Here is a 15,953-nt window from a genome sequence, read left to right on the forward strand (position 1 = left end):
CTCCTCCATCACCTCTGCCTTGGTTATGGTTTCTATTGCTGTGAAGAGACACCATGGCCACAGCAACTCTTATAAAGGAAACCATTTAATGGAGGTGGCAGTTTACAGTGCCAGAGGTTTAGCGGCCACCCATGGTAGGATCATAAGGACCAGCTTAGTCCTGTGTGTTCTCCTTCCTCTCTAGACAGTTCCTGAAGGAGGTAAATCCGATACCCAGAGTTACTTAGATGAAAACCCCCCCTATATTTTTGTTGATGTATGGCAGACGTGGCAGATTGTTTCATGGCAATTAAAAATAAATCTTAGCATTTCAAGGATCTCCTGAGTGGGCGGTGTGACAGATGAAAAAGGTTAATTTTTAGAGACATTTCTCTTTGAGCCGGAGAAGCACGTATACCAGTGGCCTAAAGGTCGTTGTTGGGAAGGAGTAAGGATGTTTTCTTATGCCTCTTTCCAGATACAGTTTCTTTCCGTCATTTACAACAATTCAGTCTCCTTTTAGAGGCACACTGCCAGTATGAGCCCAGAGCCTGGAGCAAACCTGTCTGAGAGGAAGATGCTTCTTCTAGGGAGAGCAGAGCTGTGGGAACATGCTGTGGCCTCTCTGGCGAGCTGTTATCCCTCTCTAGATGTGACACTCTGAGCACAGCAAGCCTGTCTCCTTACCACTTTTCCATTGGCAATCTTACACATAACCCAGGTGCAGATCCCCCTGTGGTTCGAATAGCCTGATTTAACAGATGCCCTTTAAAGTCCCAGGGTTGAGGTCAATTTCAGATGAATGCTTTTATGTCTACAGTCTCTTTTTCACTGAGGTATGTTTAGCCAAAGAAGACAAAACACAAAGGAAACTCTAGCTCTCAAATCTGGGTCACGGGTCTTTCTCAGTAGTGGCCAACACTTAAAATACAGACTCAGGGACTCTAGTGCCTTTGGAGCTGTCACGAGAGACCAGGAAGCCACTTTCTTCTCATGCTGTGCCCCTTCACTGGGTGTTGCTTCAGTGAAGTTGGTCTTCCTGCACCAGTTTGGTAAATAAAATAGTATTTGAGCTGATAGAGCTCATATGCCTTGCAGTATGACATCACTGAAAATTGTTAGAATTTGGGATGTGTTATCATGTTTATGGGTTTTGAAAGGAAATTATCAGTTTGAATTGGCCATTTCCCCTTTGGGGAGGACAATGGTGTACCTCAGTGTCCTAGAGAGTCATTGTATTTGTGAATTCATAAGACAGCAATTATTATAACAACACCCCTCCCAGTGTCACACAGAAGTTAGACAGGCTTTTTGTATGTTTTTCAATTTATCTTTGGAGATCTGTGTGTTTCGTTAATGATGAACTACAAAAGGAATATGCCATGTTTCTTAGCACTCACGGTATTTTCCAAAATTCCTTTTTCTTGCATAACAAATATTAGAAGAATATTTAAAGATGGCTTGTGTTTGAGGTGAGGGGTATTTTTTTCCTAAAGATATAGAACATATTCTACAGTTATTTCCTCATTTTTATTTTCATGCATGCCGTTGTTAGGATATTAGCTTAAATGCAGTGTATATGTTAGAATCATTTTTCTTAAGCTTTGTCTACAATTGGAGATAGGACTTGTCATCGGTGAATACCCCTAAGCTTGATAAAAATGTTTCTTAATGTATCTGAAATTATAACCTATGGCACCAGAAATGCATTAGTGTCTTTTCCTAAACACTTAAAAATATGTATCATCAAACCTTAAAATTTCTTATATTTTTAGTTGTGAACCTAGCCTTTAATGGCTGAGTTGGGGACAAGGGGGAGGGTGGAAGGGGAGAGGGGAGAAGGAAAGGGAGTGAGAAAATGTATAGCTCAATAAGAACAATTGAAAAATACAAACAAAACAAAAAGAACCCTAAAAATTATGAAAGCCTCAAAAATGAACATGAATGGTTTCCATTCAGATTTTTATCCCATGCCAGCCTTAATATTGTATTGTTAGAGTCCTTCAAATAATATTAAAAATGTCAGTGACAATTAACAAGTTGAGCCTTGCTGTTGCAATACTTGCTGTGTTTAGGCAACATGTAAAATCAAATTTAACACACACTTAAGCCCATTCCGTATGCCTGAGCTAAGTGCCTGGGTGTTATTTATTCCACAAAGATCATCGAGTCTATGTGTATATCAGAATATAAACAACATCTCCTTAACATGTGCACTGGGACTGGACACATCCCACAGGTGATAAAATAACTAACTTGCAGGTTCATCATACCGTCTGCATAAACTACATTTCATGAGCGCATTAGATGCCCGGAGATAGATGGCGAGGATAACAGAAACATTCCACATCTACGTTAGACATATAGGTCTGCAGTGTTGCATCGACTGAGTCCAAGCTCTCACCCAGCTGCCTCTGCTGGCATCCTGTTCTTAGTGGGACATAGAGTTAATGTCTCCTTCATTCATGGCTCATGTTAACAGGTCCTTATCCTTACATTTGATTTCTAAAACATAATAAATCAAAGTTATTCAATTAAATGTTAGCTAATAGAGCTATTTTGTCGATTTCTGATAGTGTCCATTTATGCCAGAGATAATGCCTGTTGAAAGTGTTTTTTAAGTCACTTAATTTCTGATTTAAAAGAAATTACCTAATTAGCATGCTTTGCTGATTTTCTTTCCCATTTAGTGGAGTCCTCTGTATCATTTTTCTGCTCATTGCTTTTTCATAGGCTCATGATCGCTCGGAAAGTGGAGAACTGGCATTTATTAAACAGCTAGTCCGAAAGATCTTAATTGTTATTGCCCGCCCCGCTCGGCTCTTGGAGTGCTTGGTGAGTTGCCTGTCGATGTGACTGTACTATTTATTGTTAACTGTGGGAAGTAGCAACCATCCGGAAGCTCCATTTCCATTTCCCTTCAACCACGGGTGCTAAATAGAAAGAGTCAGGAGAGCCTACAACCTGTGAGTGCTTACGACGGCAACCATATGTGGCCCATCTTCTCTGATTCTGAGAAGGCATTCTGGCAGCGGTGCTGTTATTAAGCAGTAGTCAGACTGTATTCTGGTCAAACCTGCAGGATGATCGTAAAATAATATGCTTGACCTTACTTCAGTGTGATAACCGTATGCCACCGCTAATTTAAACTGCGCCCTGTGCCTCATGTTTCTGGAGTTGCTAAGGTTCATCAGAGGGAAGTCAGAGATATGGTGAGCCATGCCTACAGTTATCACTTTTAAAATGCATTGTGTTAGAAATACACGCTAGTTGACAGCCCGTTTGAAAGACATCACCCAGATCAGGAGGGAGAGACTTTTAGACATTGGCTACCTTTAGTGTTCATATTTTTTTGGTCAGTGATCATGTCTTCTCTTTTTTTTTTCTTTTTTTTTTTTTCTGGTTTTATGGTACTTTGAGATTTCAGTCAAAACTGTAAACAGAGTTGATTCTCTGGGCAGAAGAATTCTGTAAGGGCCTGTTCAGACAGTATGAAAATTAACTTTAACTTCTGCTGACAACTAATGTCTCTCCATGTGTGACAGCTTTTGGTATCACTCACCACACGAAAGCGGTCGCAGGTGCTTTGGATTTCATCCTCACTTTAATTAGCATTCATCGTGTTTTAGGAAATGGAAATACTCATGGCTCCGTAAATACATAAAAGTCCCTGATGAGACACAGCAGGGGAGACATTGCGGAAATAGCACACCAGGCTGGTCATGGTGGCTCACACATACCTCAGTAGTCTGCCACTCAGGAGACTAAGGTGGAAGGTTGGACATCTTAAGTTCAGGAATCCGAGACTGGCCCAGGCAACACACTGAGACCTCAGCTCAAAAAGGAGCAACAGTAATGGAGCACAAGTTCTAATTGGTCTTAATACTAAAAACCCAGAGTCAGTTATGGGGTAAATGCTAAAAGATCAGAGAAGTAAAGGAGCCAGCCACCGAATGCTTAGACCAAAGGTGGCAAGATCCTATCTCCGTGAATCCTCAGACTGAATGCCTTGAGCTCCTGTCTCCTCCTATATTCCTCTCTTCACCCAGCCATACGCCTTCCTGTCTCCACCTCCCTAGTGCTGGGATTAAAGGCATGTGACTCCCAAATTCTGAGATTAAAGGTGTGGGCCTTGCCTTGGGCGATGGATAGACTTCAAATATAAAGTGAGAATTCTGTACTGGGTAGAGGCCTCTGCTTTCTCTCTCCACATGGAACTTTCAACCACGTCAGATGTAGGTAATAAAACTTCAGACCTATTTGACTCAAAAGAATATTTGCTAATCTGTGCTTGTCATCTGCCAGGAATTTGATCCTGAAGAATTTTACTACCTATTGGAAGCCGCAGAAGGCCATGCCAAAGAAGGCCAGGGAATCAAAACTGACATTCCCCGGTACATCATCAGCCAGCTGGGGCTCAATAAGGACCCTCTGGAAGGTGAGTACCGGTAGGGTTGCCCTTGCCTCTCTCTGACCGTGGCATCTAGAACTTCATAATGAGCGTTTATTTTTCCTATGTTGGATATCTCTATGAAAATGCCCCCTTTGGGGGAGCCCAGTTAGTATTTGAAAGACAGAGCCATCGTTGAGTACAGAGGAGGAAACGGACATGTCCCAGTGCGTGTCAGCTCGAGGAAGGGGCTGGCCTTGCCCGACTGGAGCCCTGCTGTCCTGAGAGTGCTTGCTGCCTGCAGGAGCACGTGGATTCCATCTTCCCTGAGCCCTTCTTTTGCAAAGCTCAGTGGGCTCCCTCTGGAGAGCACTTTTAATTTTCCGAGTGTTTCTAAAAATCGTCATTCATTTAAAATTGACATTTCACTTTAATCTAGGAGTAAAGCCGCTACAGTGGATGGCTTTAAATTGAGAGCAGCATCGGTAGGTACATTTTTAGCTTACTTGTCTCAAGTAATCAAGAAAAATCGCAATATGTACAAGAGAGCCAGTGGTCAAAGGGGAGCTCCTTTTAAAGCTTGTAAGAGGATGCATGGTTGATTCACATAAAGAAAGAAAAGTCTACTAAATTTAGGAAATAAGAAACGTTCTGTAGCAGTTTCTCAAAATATCTAATATTGCTGTGCCCTCCCATCCCTTTCTGGTTCACAGTTATCATTGTTATATATTGTTATGTACAACACTTGAGTTTTGATATGTACAGTACTTAGTCTGCATACCAGCCCAAAGGACTCAGAAACAGCCATTGACACCCTATTTCCAAATTGTCTTCCTGGGTCATTAAATTGAATTTGCAGTGTTTAACCTGCCCAATTGTTTATGATGGAGGTAAATGTTGGCGCAGAGATTTTTCTTTTCTGTCTGAAGCTAGGGAGCCTTCGGCTTTCTGCCCTGCTCTTTCCTGCTCTCCCCGCTTTGTTTGCTCTTGCGGACGTTGTATCTTTGCTTCTAGTGAAATGATGCGTGCATTACTGGGAGATAATGCCAGATAAATTCATACTGTACTGAAAGCGAACCACAACAGATTCATCACTCACCGAGACTGGTGGCTGCCTTTCTGAAAAGTTCCCTGGGGAGAGATTTTCTCCCATGGCTTTTAAATTACCATCTTTACCTTTCGGAATCATGAGTCTTCAGAAACGGTTTAAATCAATGAAATAAAAAGGGCAGATGTTTAATGGTATTTAGATGAGTTTTAAAAAATCTCTTCAGGCATTACAAAATGATGGTTTAGCCTCCTGCCTCGAAAGCTGACTCTTGGCTCCATCCCATTACTGCCCACTGCTTACAAATAATATGGATTTCCCAGATAATAGTTATTTAGCCGAAATTCTATTTAAAACAGAACCATCTTTTAATTTTTTTTCTAAAACAATTGGAGAGCGGAGGCTGTCAGAGCCTGGTAGAGTGACTCTTCACGCGACATTGCTAAGGCTGCATCGGCCAGTGTCTTTTTAACCAGTGAGTCCTGTGCGGGTTTCTGCTCTGGCAGTAAATGTCACTATAGGAAGAACTTTGGCACATGAATAATGTGATGTTCTCTTATATATCTAAATAGGTGTTTTTTTAAAAAAAAAAAAAACAGTAGTGATCTTTGACAGTGTAAATATATCCCTAGGAATTTTTCTTTACTCCAAATAAATTTCTTGATTCATTCTGAGAATAGTTTTCCAATATATATTTTAATATTTAAAATGTGATGTCTCCATGTAATTTGATGACAAACCCTGAGATACTTTTGCTTCCTTTTCTTCATAACATCAAAAGAGACAAAGTAGGACTGTCCTCTGGTACACAGAAGTGAGGTCTGGGGGGGGGGGCTGTGGTCCTCTTGGGACAAATACATAAGCTACTTTGTGTCTCCATAAAATTAAATAAGTCACAGTGGGGGAGGAGCGCCCTTCTCTAGACGTGATCTCTGTGTGGGACAGCACAGTATCTGTTTATCAAATAGAATCCCTATAGCTAGCTTTGCTACCTAGTACCAGATCTCATCTCGTTGCTTAAGAGCCCCTCAAACAAAGTCTCAGCATCTATGGTGCCAGTCACACTGAGGTCTGAGTCATTCCTGTGACACTAAGAAAGCATTTGCTCTCAGCAGAGTTTTACTCAGAAATTTCACCTGTACCTAAAGTGGGGACGTTAGCACCACTGCACCACTGCCCAGCTATTGCAGGGCCTGGAATTTGTACATTTTCCCCTTAAAGGTGGCCCTCCAGTGTGGTTTCTCGTCTTCTTTCTGTTATGAGTAATTGCTGCTCTCAGAAGACAGTTAGAAGAACACAACATGAAATAAAGGTCCAAAGAGCAATCTTAAATGCTTACAAAATAGCTAAAAAAAACTATAACTTTTTGGTAACACATTCAGTTTTGAAAAATTAAAAAATGCTTTTGGAAAAAATTCTTTCATAGTCCTTATTAATAAAACATGTCTTAAAGATAGTGTGAAGATGAACATTGAATAAATTAGGCTTTCTCATTTACTTATGTAAACTCAAGGATGCTCTCCAAGCCACAGGCTGAGCAATTAGACATTAGATGCCTTTGTCACTTTTAACTAGACCACCAGGGAAGTACTTAAGCTGGTGTCAAGCTTGGGCATCCAGCCCAGAATTGACTACTCTGAACAATGTAATTAATAAATAACAACCAACATTGAATGAGCACTTAATTCTTATTAGTGAATATGCTAAGAGCATTACATGCAGTGGCACGCACACTACTCAGAAAAGCTCTAAGACATAATATTGCTTGCGTCTTTCAGAAGAACCTGCAGCTAAAAAGTCACTCAGCTAGGAAGTGGCAACCCAAATATTTTCATCCCCATCCCCAGGTACTCACCACTGTAGTGGCATTTCCGGTGTATTTTAAGAAATAAAGCCTACCTGAAGATCTGAGAGGAAAACAACTCCACTGGGCAGCCTTACAGACCAGGTTATGATAACACACACCTTAAATCCCAGTAGCCACAATGACAGGCATCTTTAATCCCGTAACCACACTAGTTGCCATAGAAATCAGGTGGTGCATGCCTTTAATCCCATAGAAACGTTTATAAGACAGGAGGAAACAGCTCTCAGAATGCAGTCTCAGTCTGAGATTCCTGGAGGTGGGACCGCCATTTCAGACTGAGGTCAAGGTAACAGCCAGTGGCTGGCTGTATTTCTCTTCAGATCTTCAGGTTGAACCCCAATTCCTGACCCGGAGTTTTTATTAATCGTGCTTCACGCCACCATTATCACCTCTGATAAACTGTACATTCTTCATGTCCCTGCAACCAAGAATCGTCTCCAGACTGTAGCCAATGCATCTTTGCTGTGTGTTAAAGCCTGGGAACGCTTGCCTCTCTTGGATTATAGACAAAACTGTTAGCTCACCCGAGGCTTTGCAAGGTAGACTGTGCTTGAGCCGGTGGCTGCTTCTCACTGGAGCAGAGGCCCAGTGGCCCATGCTCCCAGGTCTGGCTATTCATAAAACTGGAGATCCAGAGAAAGCGTTATGAGAACATGCTCAAAATGGCAGCTGCCATTCTTGACTTTGGGGCTGTAGTATGCATATTAGTATAGAGACCAAAATATTCTTTCTCTTTTTAAATAATGAGAACTTTTTCTCTTCTGTTTTTGGCTTTGTCTCCTTATACAATTTCAATATTTTTTTCTTTTTCTTTTTTTTTTTAAACTTAGAAATGGCTCAGTTGGGGAATTATGATAGTGGGACAGCAGAAACCCCAGAGACGGATGAGTCACTGAGTGTAAGTATCTTCCCTGATGAAATGCAATGCCGGTTCTTCTGTTTCTTAGCATCTGGAGATTTTTGACTGTGTTAATTACTTTATTCCATAAATGTTTATTGTCTGTGGGCAAGGCACGAGACATATAATTTTAGTGCCCCACTCCCAAGAAAAGGCAGAAATTTACAAAGCGACATCATACACACCAAAATAGCAGCTATGAGAATGAATAACATCTGGGAAGAAAAGATGGCCGTGAACTATAAGCTAGTAGATCATTCCATGAATAGATTTCAGAGCTGGCCAGTCTCAGAAGATTTTTCCAAGGGCGTGGCCATTGAGCTGAAATGGGAAATGGAGTAGGACGTAAAGGGACAGAGGTACACGCCCTCCAGATGCAAGATGCAAGGTGGATCTAGGGCTAACAGCTTAGAAAACTCCAGAGCTGAAGAGCTTGAAGGAAACTAGTCAGTAGAGTCCTGCTCATGTTTATCAGGTTGCTTTTTTGTTTTGTTTTGTTTTGTTTTGTTTTGTTTTGTTTTTTGAGACAGGGTTTCTCTGCAGCTTTGGAGCCTGTCCTGGAACTCACTCTGTAAATCAGGCTGGCCTCGAACTCACAGAGATCTTCCTGTCTCTGCATTCCGAGTGCTGGAAATAAAGGCAGGCGCTACCACTGCCCTCTTTTTAAGGGTGGTGGAAAGCCACTGAGCAGTGGAGGAGAGCGTGCGTATGAGAGCAGAGGGAGTAAACAGGGAGATGACATAGCTTAGAAGCAAATGGGATACTGGGGTGCCAGTTAAGATGCAGCATTGGTGGCACTGGGGGAGAGTTCCTGATAACTGGGGACATTCTCCTACGAAGTGAGTGCCCTTCAAGAAGCCAGGATGAAGCCAAGTGGGTAGGAAGGTGGGAACATGTTCTGTAGTCTGAGGTTTGAGAACCGAGACTCTTGATCCAGATTGCCTGGATTTGAAAACGAACTACCTCTTAGAAAGTGTGCATACTGTTCAGGGGAAGGAGTTCTGTGAGCCCCAGCTTCTCCATCTGGACAAAAGCTCAATGAAAAGTTCCGTGGGCAGTTGCTAGGGAAGTGTCCCATAGTTAAGTGCTAATTGACAGTTGCTGTGCTAATTTCATTATCATAACTGTCACAGTTGAGGAAATTTCCTTTGAAATTTCCAAGAACCATTAAACTGGCAATTGTAGTCCGCAGTACTTGGGCTCGGAGGGAGTGTTTTCCAGTGGCAGATCCCAGTGATTTCATCATCGGTGATGGGCAGGAAGAGTTAATGAGATGAGAGGGCCTGTGCAGAGCCATCAAGTGGTCCCCAGCTTGAATTGCTTCCAGAGAGGAAGCCATGGAAGTGGATGAAGTCATGATAAGATTCAGGTCCTAGTGCCAGAGGCTAAGAGGAAGTGCAAGAGACTGGCTGCTGTTTGGGTTGAGGAGGTCAAATAGCCCTAAGGCCAGGGACTGGTTCTGTTTTCTGAGTAGAGGTGACAGGATAAGGGAAGAGCTGAAGTAGGATAAGAAGGTAAGGCGTTGGTAGGCAAGCCTTCCAAAGATGAGCAGAGTGATGAGGGTAGAGATGCAGCCCTGACAGGAGAGACTTGTGCGCACCCCAACATCATGGCGACTTCCAGAATGATGGAGAGGGAATTTTGGGCTCGGTGGAGCTAAGCAGCTGCTGAGGTGAATGAGGCACAAGAGACTTCTTCAAAGCGACAAGGTTATTCCTGTTCATTAAGCTAAACTGTTTAGAGAGCTGTCATTTAGAATGGCGGTATTTAAGACATAGTAAGAGTTCTGGAAAACATGAGTAGGCGTTCCACATCTAAGACACTGTCACCTGCCATCTGTAGAGTGCCACAGAATGCAAAAGATCCGGTCTGGTCAGGATTGGGGAGTCCACTGAATGAAAAAGATCCGGTCTGCTGGGACTGGGGAGTCCATGTTCTCCCCCAGCACAGGTGACAGCTGTCCTGGCCTCTTCTGAATGGAAGCAGAGGGAAGGTTTGGCATTTTAGACTTAGCACTAAAATGCAGGACCCAGATGAAACTTAAGTTTCCGAAGCCTTCACAGGTATTCCTTTGGCATCACGGGCTTGCTTAAAGGAAGCTACTAGGGACTCGCTAGGAGCTGCGGCTCAGTTGCTGCTGGGCAGCGAGATCCTTGGAGCTGGTCCCAGGTCCGCTATTGAGAACACCATGTTCTGCAGGTTAAACACCACCTTAAGGTAATTGTCTCCAAATCGGAACTGCATTTTAGCTGTTCACATTCTGTTTTCCAGAGCTCAAATACCTCTCTGAGACTTCGAAGGAAACCCCGAGAGAGTGATTTTGAAACGATTAAATTGATCAGCAATGGAGCCTATGGGTGAGTAATCCAATCAAGGCCCTCTAGCATATTGTAAGGAACCTGAGTACAACATTTGGTTTTTACTTTTACCTTATGCTTGGTAGATGCTGATCGGGGACTGGCATTTTGGAAGGCTACTTCTTACCCCCTTGGGTATAACAAGAAGTCAGAGTCACTTCTGAAGACCCAACTAAAGACATAGTTGGTGACCCAGGGCTTATTTTAGAAGATCAGAAAGATTTTGTAAAGTAGAAGAAAAATGTTCTATCTCCCTATTTCTATGACTAAATCTGTGCTTATTGTTGAAAGCATTTGGCTCTTGGTTGAGATTATACATACTATATATCATGTGAAACACACCACATGCATGTGACTTCATATACTAGCATGTTTATTAAATTGGATAAACCACTAAAACCACAGATAGCATTTGTTCCTTGACCAATTTTTATTCCTGAAGGAATTAGGTATTCTCTGGAGTCATCCAACTGTCGTCAACGAATTCTCACTCTCTAGAGGGCACTAAATTCCGGTCACTTTTTTTTTCTTTCTTTCTTTCTTTCTTTTTTCCCAATTCTTAGTATCCCTTTTCATAATGGGTAAAATGGGGTTTCTTTTTTCAAAAATTTGGAGACAAGGTCTCACGTAGCCCAGGCTGACCTTGAACTGGCTGTGTAGTTGAGGATGACCTTGGATTCCCGATCCTTCTGCTTCTACCTCTGAGTACCAGGATTACAGGCTAGTGTTACTACTGCTTTTTCAACTTTTGGTTTTTTGGGGGGGGTGTTTTATCTGTTGACATGCACTGCACACTCATGGTACACTTCTGTACCCTGTTACACACTAGTTTTCCAGTGTCTGTGAGTCGGTGACATCAGAGTTAGTGTTTTCATTTTTTTAAAACATTTACTTTTTCTTTATGCAGGGAACCGTTGCTACCCCATTGTTGAATTCCTTGATCCATTTCTATAGATCAGGGGTTCTCAACCCATGATTCATGACCCATTGGGGGTCAAATGACCCTTTTGCAGGGGTTGAAGATCAGATATCCTGTCTATCGGATATTTGCATTATGACTCAGTGTTCAAAACAGTAGCAAAATTGCCATTATGAAGTAGCAATGAGATAATTTTATGTCTGGGGTTTACCATCACATGAAAGACTGTATTAAAGGGTCGCAGCCTAGGAAGGTTGAGCACCACTGCAATAGACAGTTTCCTTCCCAGGCTGTAGAGTAAATAGTGACCATAGTAAATTGTAAATAGTACATTCTGAGTTACCAGTAAGTAGTATAGAAGGACAGTTAACATGGAAACTATGACCTAATCCATTTTAGATTGCCCAAGAATTCTATCTTAATTATTAATCCCAATTCCATCTGTATATGAAGAGCAATAAATTATCCCTGAGACATTTATTGTCTTCTATCCACAGAGGAGCAGATGAGAAAATGGTTTTTATTGTGCCACAAGGGATGTTTCTCCTAACTGGTTTTTCACCTCTAATATTTTCCACACCATTAACTTAGCAAAGAACTTAAATATTTGTGAGCCCACCCTATGCTTCACTGGCTTTCAGGGTTATGTCAAATGACATGTTTCCTGATGCAGCCCATGAATGCTTGTACATGTTATCTTTTTGCAATATTTGCTTTGCTCACTGAAAGTTTTCTAGCATGCAATTTTATATGCCTTTCCTTTGTTTATTACAGCTTGTTTTGTGTGTGTGTGTGTGTGTTTTAATCTTTCTGGAAGAAGCCAGCAGGTTGATCTTGCAGGCACAGGGTTGGAGCCCTGTTCAGCTCTTTTTCAGCAGTAAAATGAATTCTGGAGTAAGACGTTCTGGGAAGCAAGACTTTTGTAAATCTTGGGCATGTTTCTTAGCAGTATTTGGAGTTCTAATTGGTTGAGTAAACTCATTTGTAGTGCAATTAAACCACTGTATAGTAGATGAGGTATATCACACTTTGGGGAATGGTCGGGAATATACAAGAAGTTAAACAAGCTGTGAATTAGTAAACACCCAGGATGCAGGCCAAGTCATTAATGGGCTCACAAGCTGCCTGTTGGAGCCTCTGCTGATCAGCCAGAACCACTTTCCCCTCTCCTCTTCTCGGATGTAATATCTCATTACATTTCTGACAGATTTCCTTTCTATCTGAATTATTTCTAATTTAAAACTGGAATGGAGCTACCCCTGTCGGTTCAACCAGCCATGATGCTTTCTTCCGTCTAGCTGAACAAATAGACCCTTAGATGGGTCGAGGATCTGGGCTCTTCCTCTTGTTTTAAGTATCTGTGTAACAGGGTATCACTATATACATCAGTGACTCAGAGAAGAAACACAGATAGACTGTGTCCTCCCAACTGCTGCTGGCGTTAGGAGCTAACCCTCTCATGATAAAAGCATGGGAGACACACAGCACTGTCTCTTGTTAGGCTTGCTGACCATACGTGTGATCATGCCATAGTACTCTTTGAAGACAGAAGCTAGTAACTCCTCCATTCATCTTGCCTCTGTCTGTGTTCTCTGCGTAAGAGCCTGGTGAGGTTGTTGATATCTGTGGAAGAGGTTCTCAGGGTCACAGAGCCTCCTGCAGAGTTCTCCTCTCCTTCCAAGTATCTTTGATTAAAACTTTCTGTTATCCCAGCGGAGGAACAAAGATCTAACTTCTTTCTATTGAATATCGATTGGCTTTGTAAGCCACGACCTCAAATGTTTTTAGAGATTTTTCGCCCCTGTGGATTAGCCCAGGCTGGCCTCAGATTTGCCATGTAGAGCAGACTGGCTTTGACCCCTGATCCTCTTAGTACAGGTGTGTACCACTGCACACAGCTAAAAGAATAACATGGACTCAGTTTTTGAAACCCTTGACTTTGCAACAGTTCTCCCCGATTTTATTTTTCTTTTTGACCTGGGTACACACTGTTCTCTCACCCCTTCAGGCTCAGAGATGTTTACTAGTAAGAGCCGTGGGGGCCAGCTGACACACAGCCGTTCTCAATGCTATGATCGCCTTTCCTTTCTCTGTCCCATCAATGTTCCCCGACTTGCACTTAACAGATCTGCTGGCTTGCATCTGTGCACTTGTCTTTCAGAGTCATGCTTGCTGGGGCAGGTGCTCACTGGGTTTCAGGGACCCTCTCCCACACCTTACTTTACTTACCTTACATAGGCAGAGAGACATCTGGCTCCTGGAGGGCAAGGGTCTCCAACTGCCTTTCCACCATGTCATTTCCCACTCTCAGGTTTACCTGTGGAGGAAGAAGCAGAATATCCTTGTCCAACCAAGCAATGCTGGGGGCCAGGAAACAGAGAGCCTTAGCAGACAGTGCAGTGCTGGGTCATTGCAGTGAGGAGCAGCGGGCCACTTCCCGCCGCCTGGCTCTCTGCTGCCTGGCTAGCTTATGCCCCGAAATAACAACACACAAACTGTATTCATTTAAACACTGCCTGGCACATTAGTTTCAGCCTCTTATTAACTAATTCTTATATCTTGCTTACCCCATTTCTAATAATCTGTGTAGCACCACGAGGGGTGGCTTACCAGGAGAGATCTTAACCTGCCTGTGTCTTGGAGAGGAGAGGCATGGCAACTGCCCGAGGCATCTGCCTCACTCCCAGCATCCTGTTCTGTCTACTCCACCTATCTAAATCCTGCCCTATCAAAAACCAAAGGCAGTTTCTTTATTAACCAGTGAGAGTCCTCCATCATTTCCCCTTTTTCTGTTTAAACAAAAAAGAAAGGCTTGAACTTTAACATAGTAAAATTTCATATAACAAAACAGTTATCAAGTAAGAATTACAGTTACAATATTTATATCTATTTTATCTTTTATCATAACAAAGGAAAACAACTATAACTATTCTTCAACTCCATCAAAGACTCCAGAAGGATATAATATTACCTAAGTAAATGAGAAGTAAGCAACTTACAAAACTCTAGAAATCACAGAGACATCTTGCTGCCTAGACAGTCACCCAAAGTTCCTCTGTACCGTTGGGGCATCCATCTTCGGCCCATAGTTTCCAGCAGACATTCCCATGAAGCAGGAAATTCCAAAGACAGTTCAGTCACTATCTTCTGTGTCCTGCAGAATGTCTCACAAATTCTTTTATGAATCAGGAACTCCAAAAAACCATCTCACCTTTAGGCAAGTTCAGCAGTCCTCTTTCTGTGGGTTCTTTGTGTCCAGTTTATGCAATAATCCAGGCAAGAGCAGTTTCTTGCTCAAATGTCTTTCAAACTCCATAAGGAGCCTCTGTGATGCCCATCTTCCTCTTGAAGTAGCTGGTGCTGCCATGAGCAGATGTGTCTCATTGTCATGAAAAGCCCTAAGTTATTAAAACATTTTAAATGCCATATTCTGCAGTCTTTGAAAGATATGAAGAATGCCTATCTAACTGAAATATATCTTTATATATCTAGAAAATCTAACTAACATGACTAAAAGCTTTACTATTATCAATGATTATCCATTAGCAACCTATATTTCCTAATTATACATTACATTTTAAAATGAACTACACAATCACAATACCTTAATCAAGATCAGAAATACATATACATATAACAAAATTGACCTTATATTTAAATCACTAAAGCAAAATCTATATCAATGCAAATTATTCATACCTATATCATATTCCCCTTTAAATGTAAAAGAACATTTATAAACAATATCTGGGAATATGGACGTAGTTATTTCTCTCTAAACTGCTTCCTGCTTAATGAGGGCACTGTTAATCAGATTTTTCATGGTGTAACCTGTGTACCAGGTTCATCTCAGTCAGAAGTTGAGTGAAGTAATTTTTTGAGAGTGTTCACAGCAACCTTTCGGCAGGTTGTTATTGGGATAGAAGCAATCCACAGGGTCTCATCCTCTGTGAAAGCAAAAGAAGAACTTTTCCAAAGTATTATATCCTTAGATCCAAATTTTGAAGTCAAGGTATTTTCAAAATATCTATGTTGGATTAGTTCAGCAGCATTTATAAACAAATATCTTTTAGCAGCTGTTGCTCCTTCCTCAGCATTCAAACAATTCCGAGAGCATAATAGCATACAGTATCAAGATTCTCTGTGTATTTTCCATCTTTGTGTGGCTTTACTTAACCTCTATTTATTTTTACATTTACTTTTTGAGACAGGTTCTCTGTATATCTTTGTCCTAGAATAACTCTGTAGACCAGGCTGTCCTTGAACTCACAGAGATCCACTTGCCTCAGCCTGGAATTAAAGGTGTGTGCTACAACACCTTGAACTCACAGAGATCTGTCTGTCTCTGCCTCCCAGGTATTAGGATTAAAGGTGTGTCCTACCACACCTTGAAGTCACAGAGGTCAATCTACCTCTACCCCTTGAAGTCTCAGAGGTCAGTCTACCTCTGCCTCCCAAGTGTTGGGATTAAAGGTGTGTACCACCCACCCAACTA

At 41.9% G+C, this 15,953-nt stretch overlaps 1 protein-coding gene across 3 annotated transcripts in view; it reads left to right on the top strand.

Annotated features, from left to right (window-relative positions):
* Positions 1-15,953, top strand: part of LOC119809593 (microtubule-associated serine/threonine-protein kinase 4) — a 172,669-nt gene that overhangs the window by 108,467 nt on the left and 48,249 nt on the right. For all 3 annotated transcript variants that reach the window (XM_038322502.1, XM_038322500.1, XM_038322501.1), the window contains exons 8-11: positions 2,713-2,814; positions 4,285-4,417; positions 8,115-8,182; positions 10,454-10,539. In XM_038322502.1, the coding sequence (XP_038178430.1) occupies positions 2,713-2,814; positions 4,285-4,417; positions 8,115-8,182; positions 10,454-10,539 (389 nt within the window). The remainder of the gene's footprint in view (positions 1-2,712; positions 2,815-4,284; positions 4,418-8,114; positions 8,183-10,453; positions 10,540-15,953) is intronic.

The sequence above is a fragment of the Arvicola amphibius genome, chromosome 3 (assembly GCF_903992535.2).
Source record: "Arvicola amphibius chromosome 3, mArvAmp1.2, whole genome shotgun sequence".
Classification (NCBI taxonomy): domain Eukaryota; kingdom Metazoa; phylum Chordata; class Mammalia; order Rodentia; family Cricetidae; genus Arvicola; species Arvicola amphibius.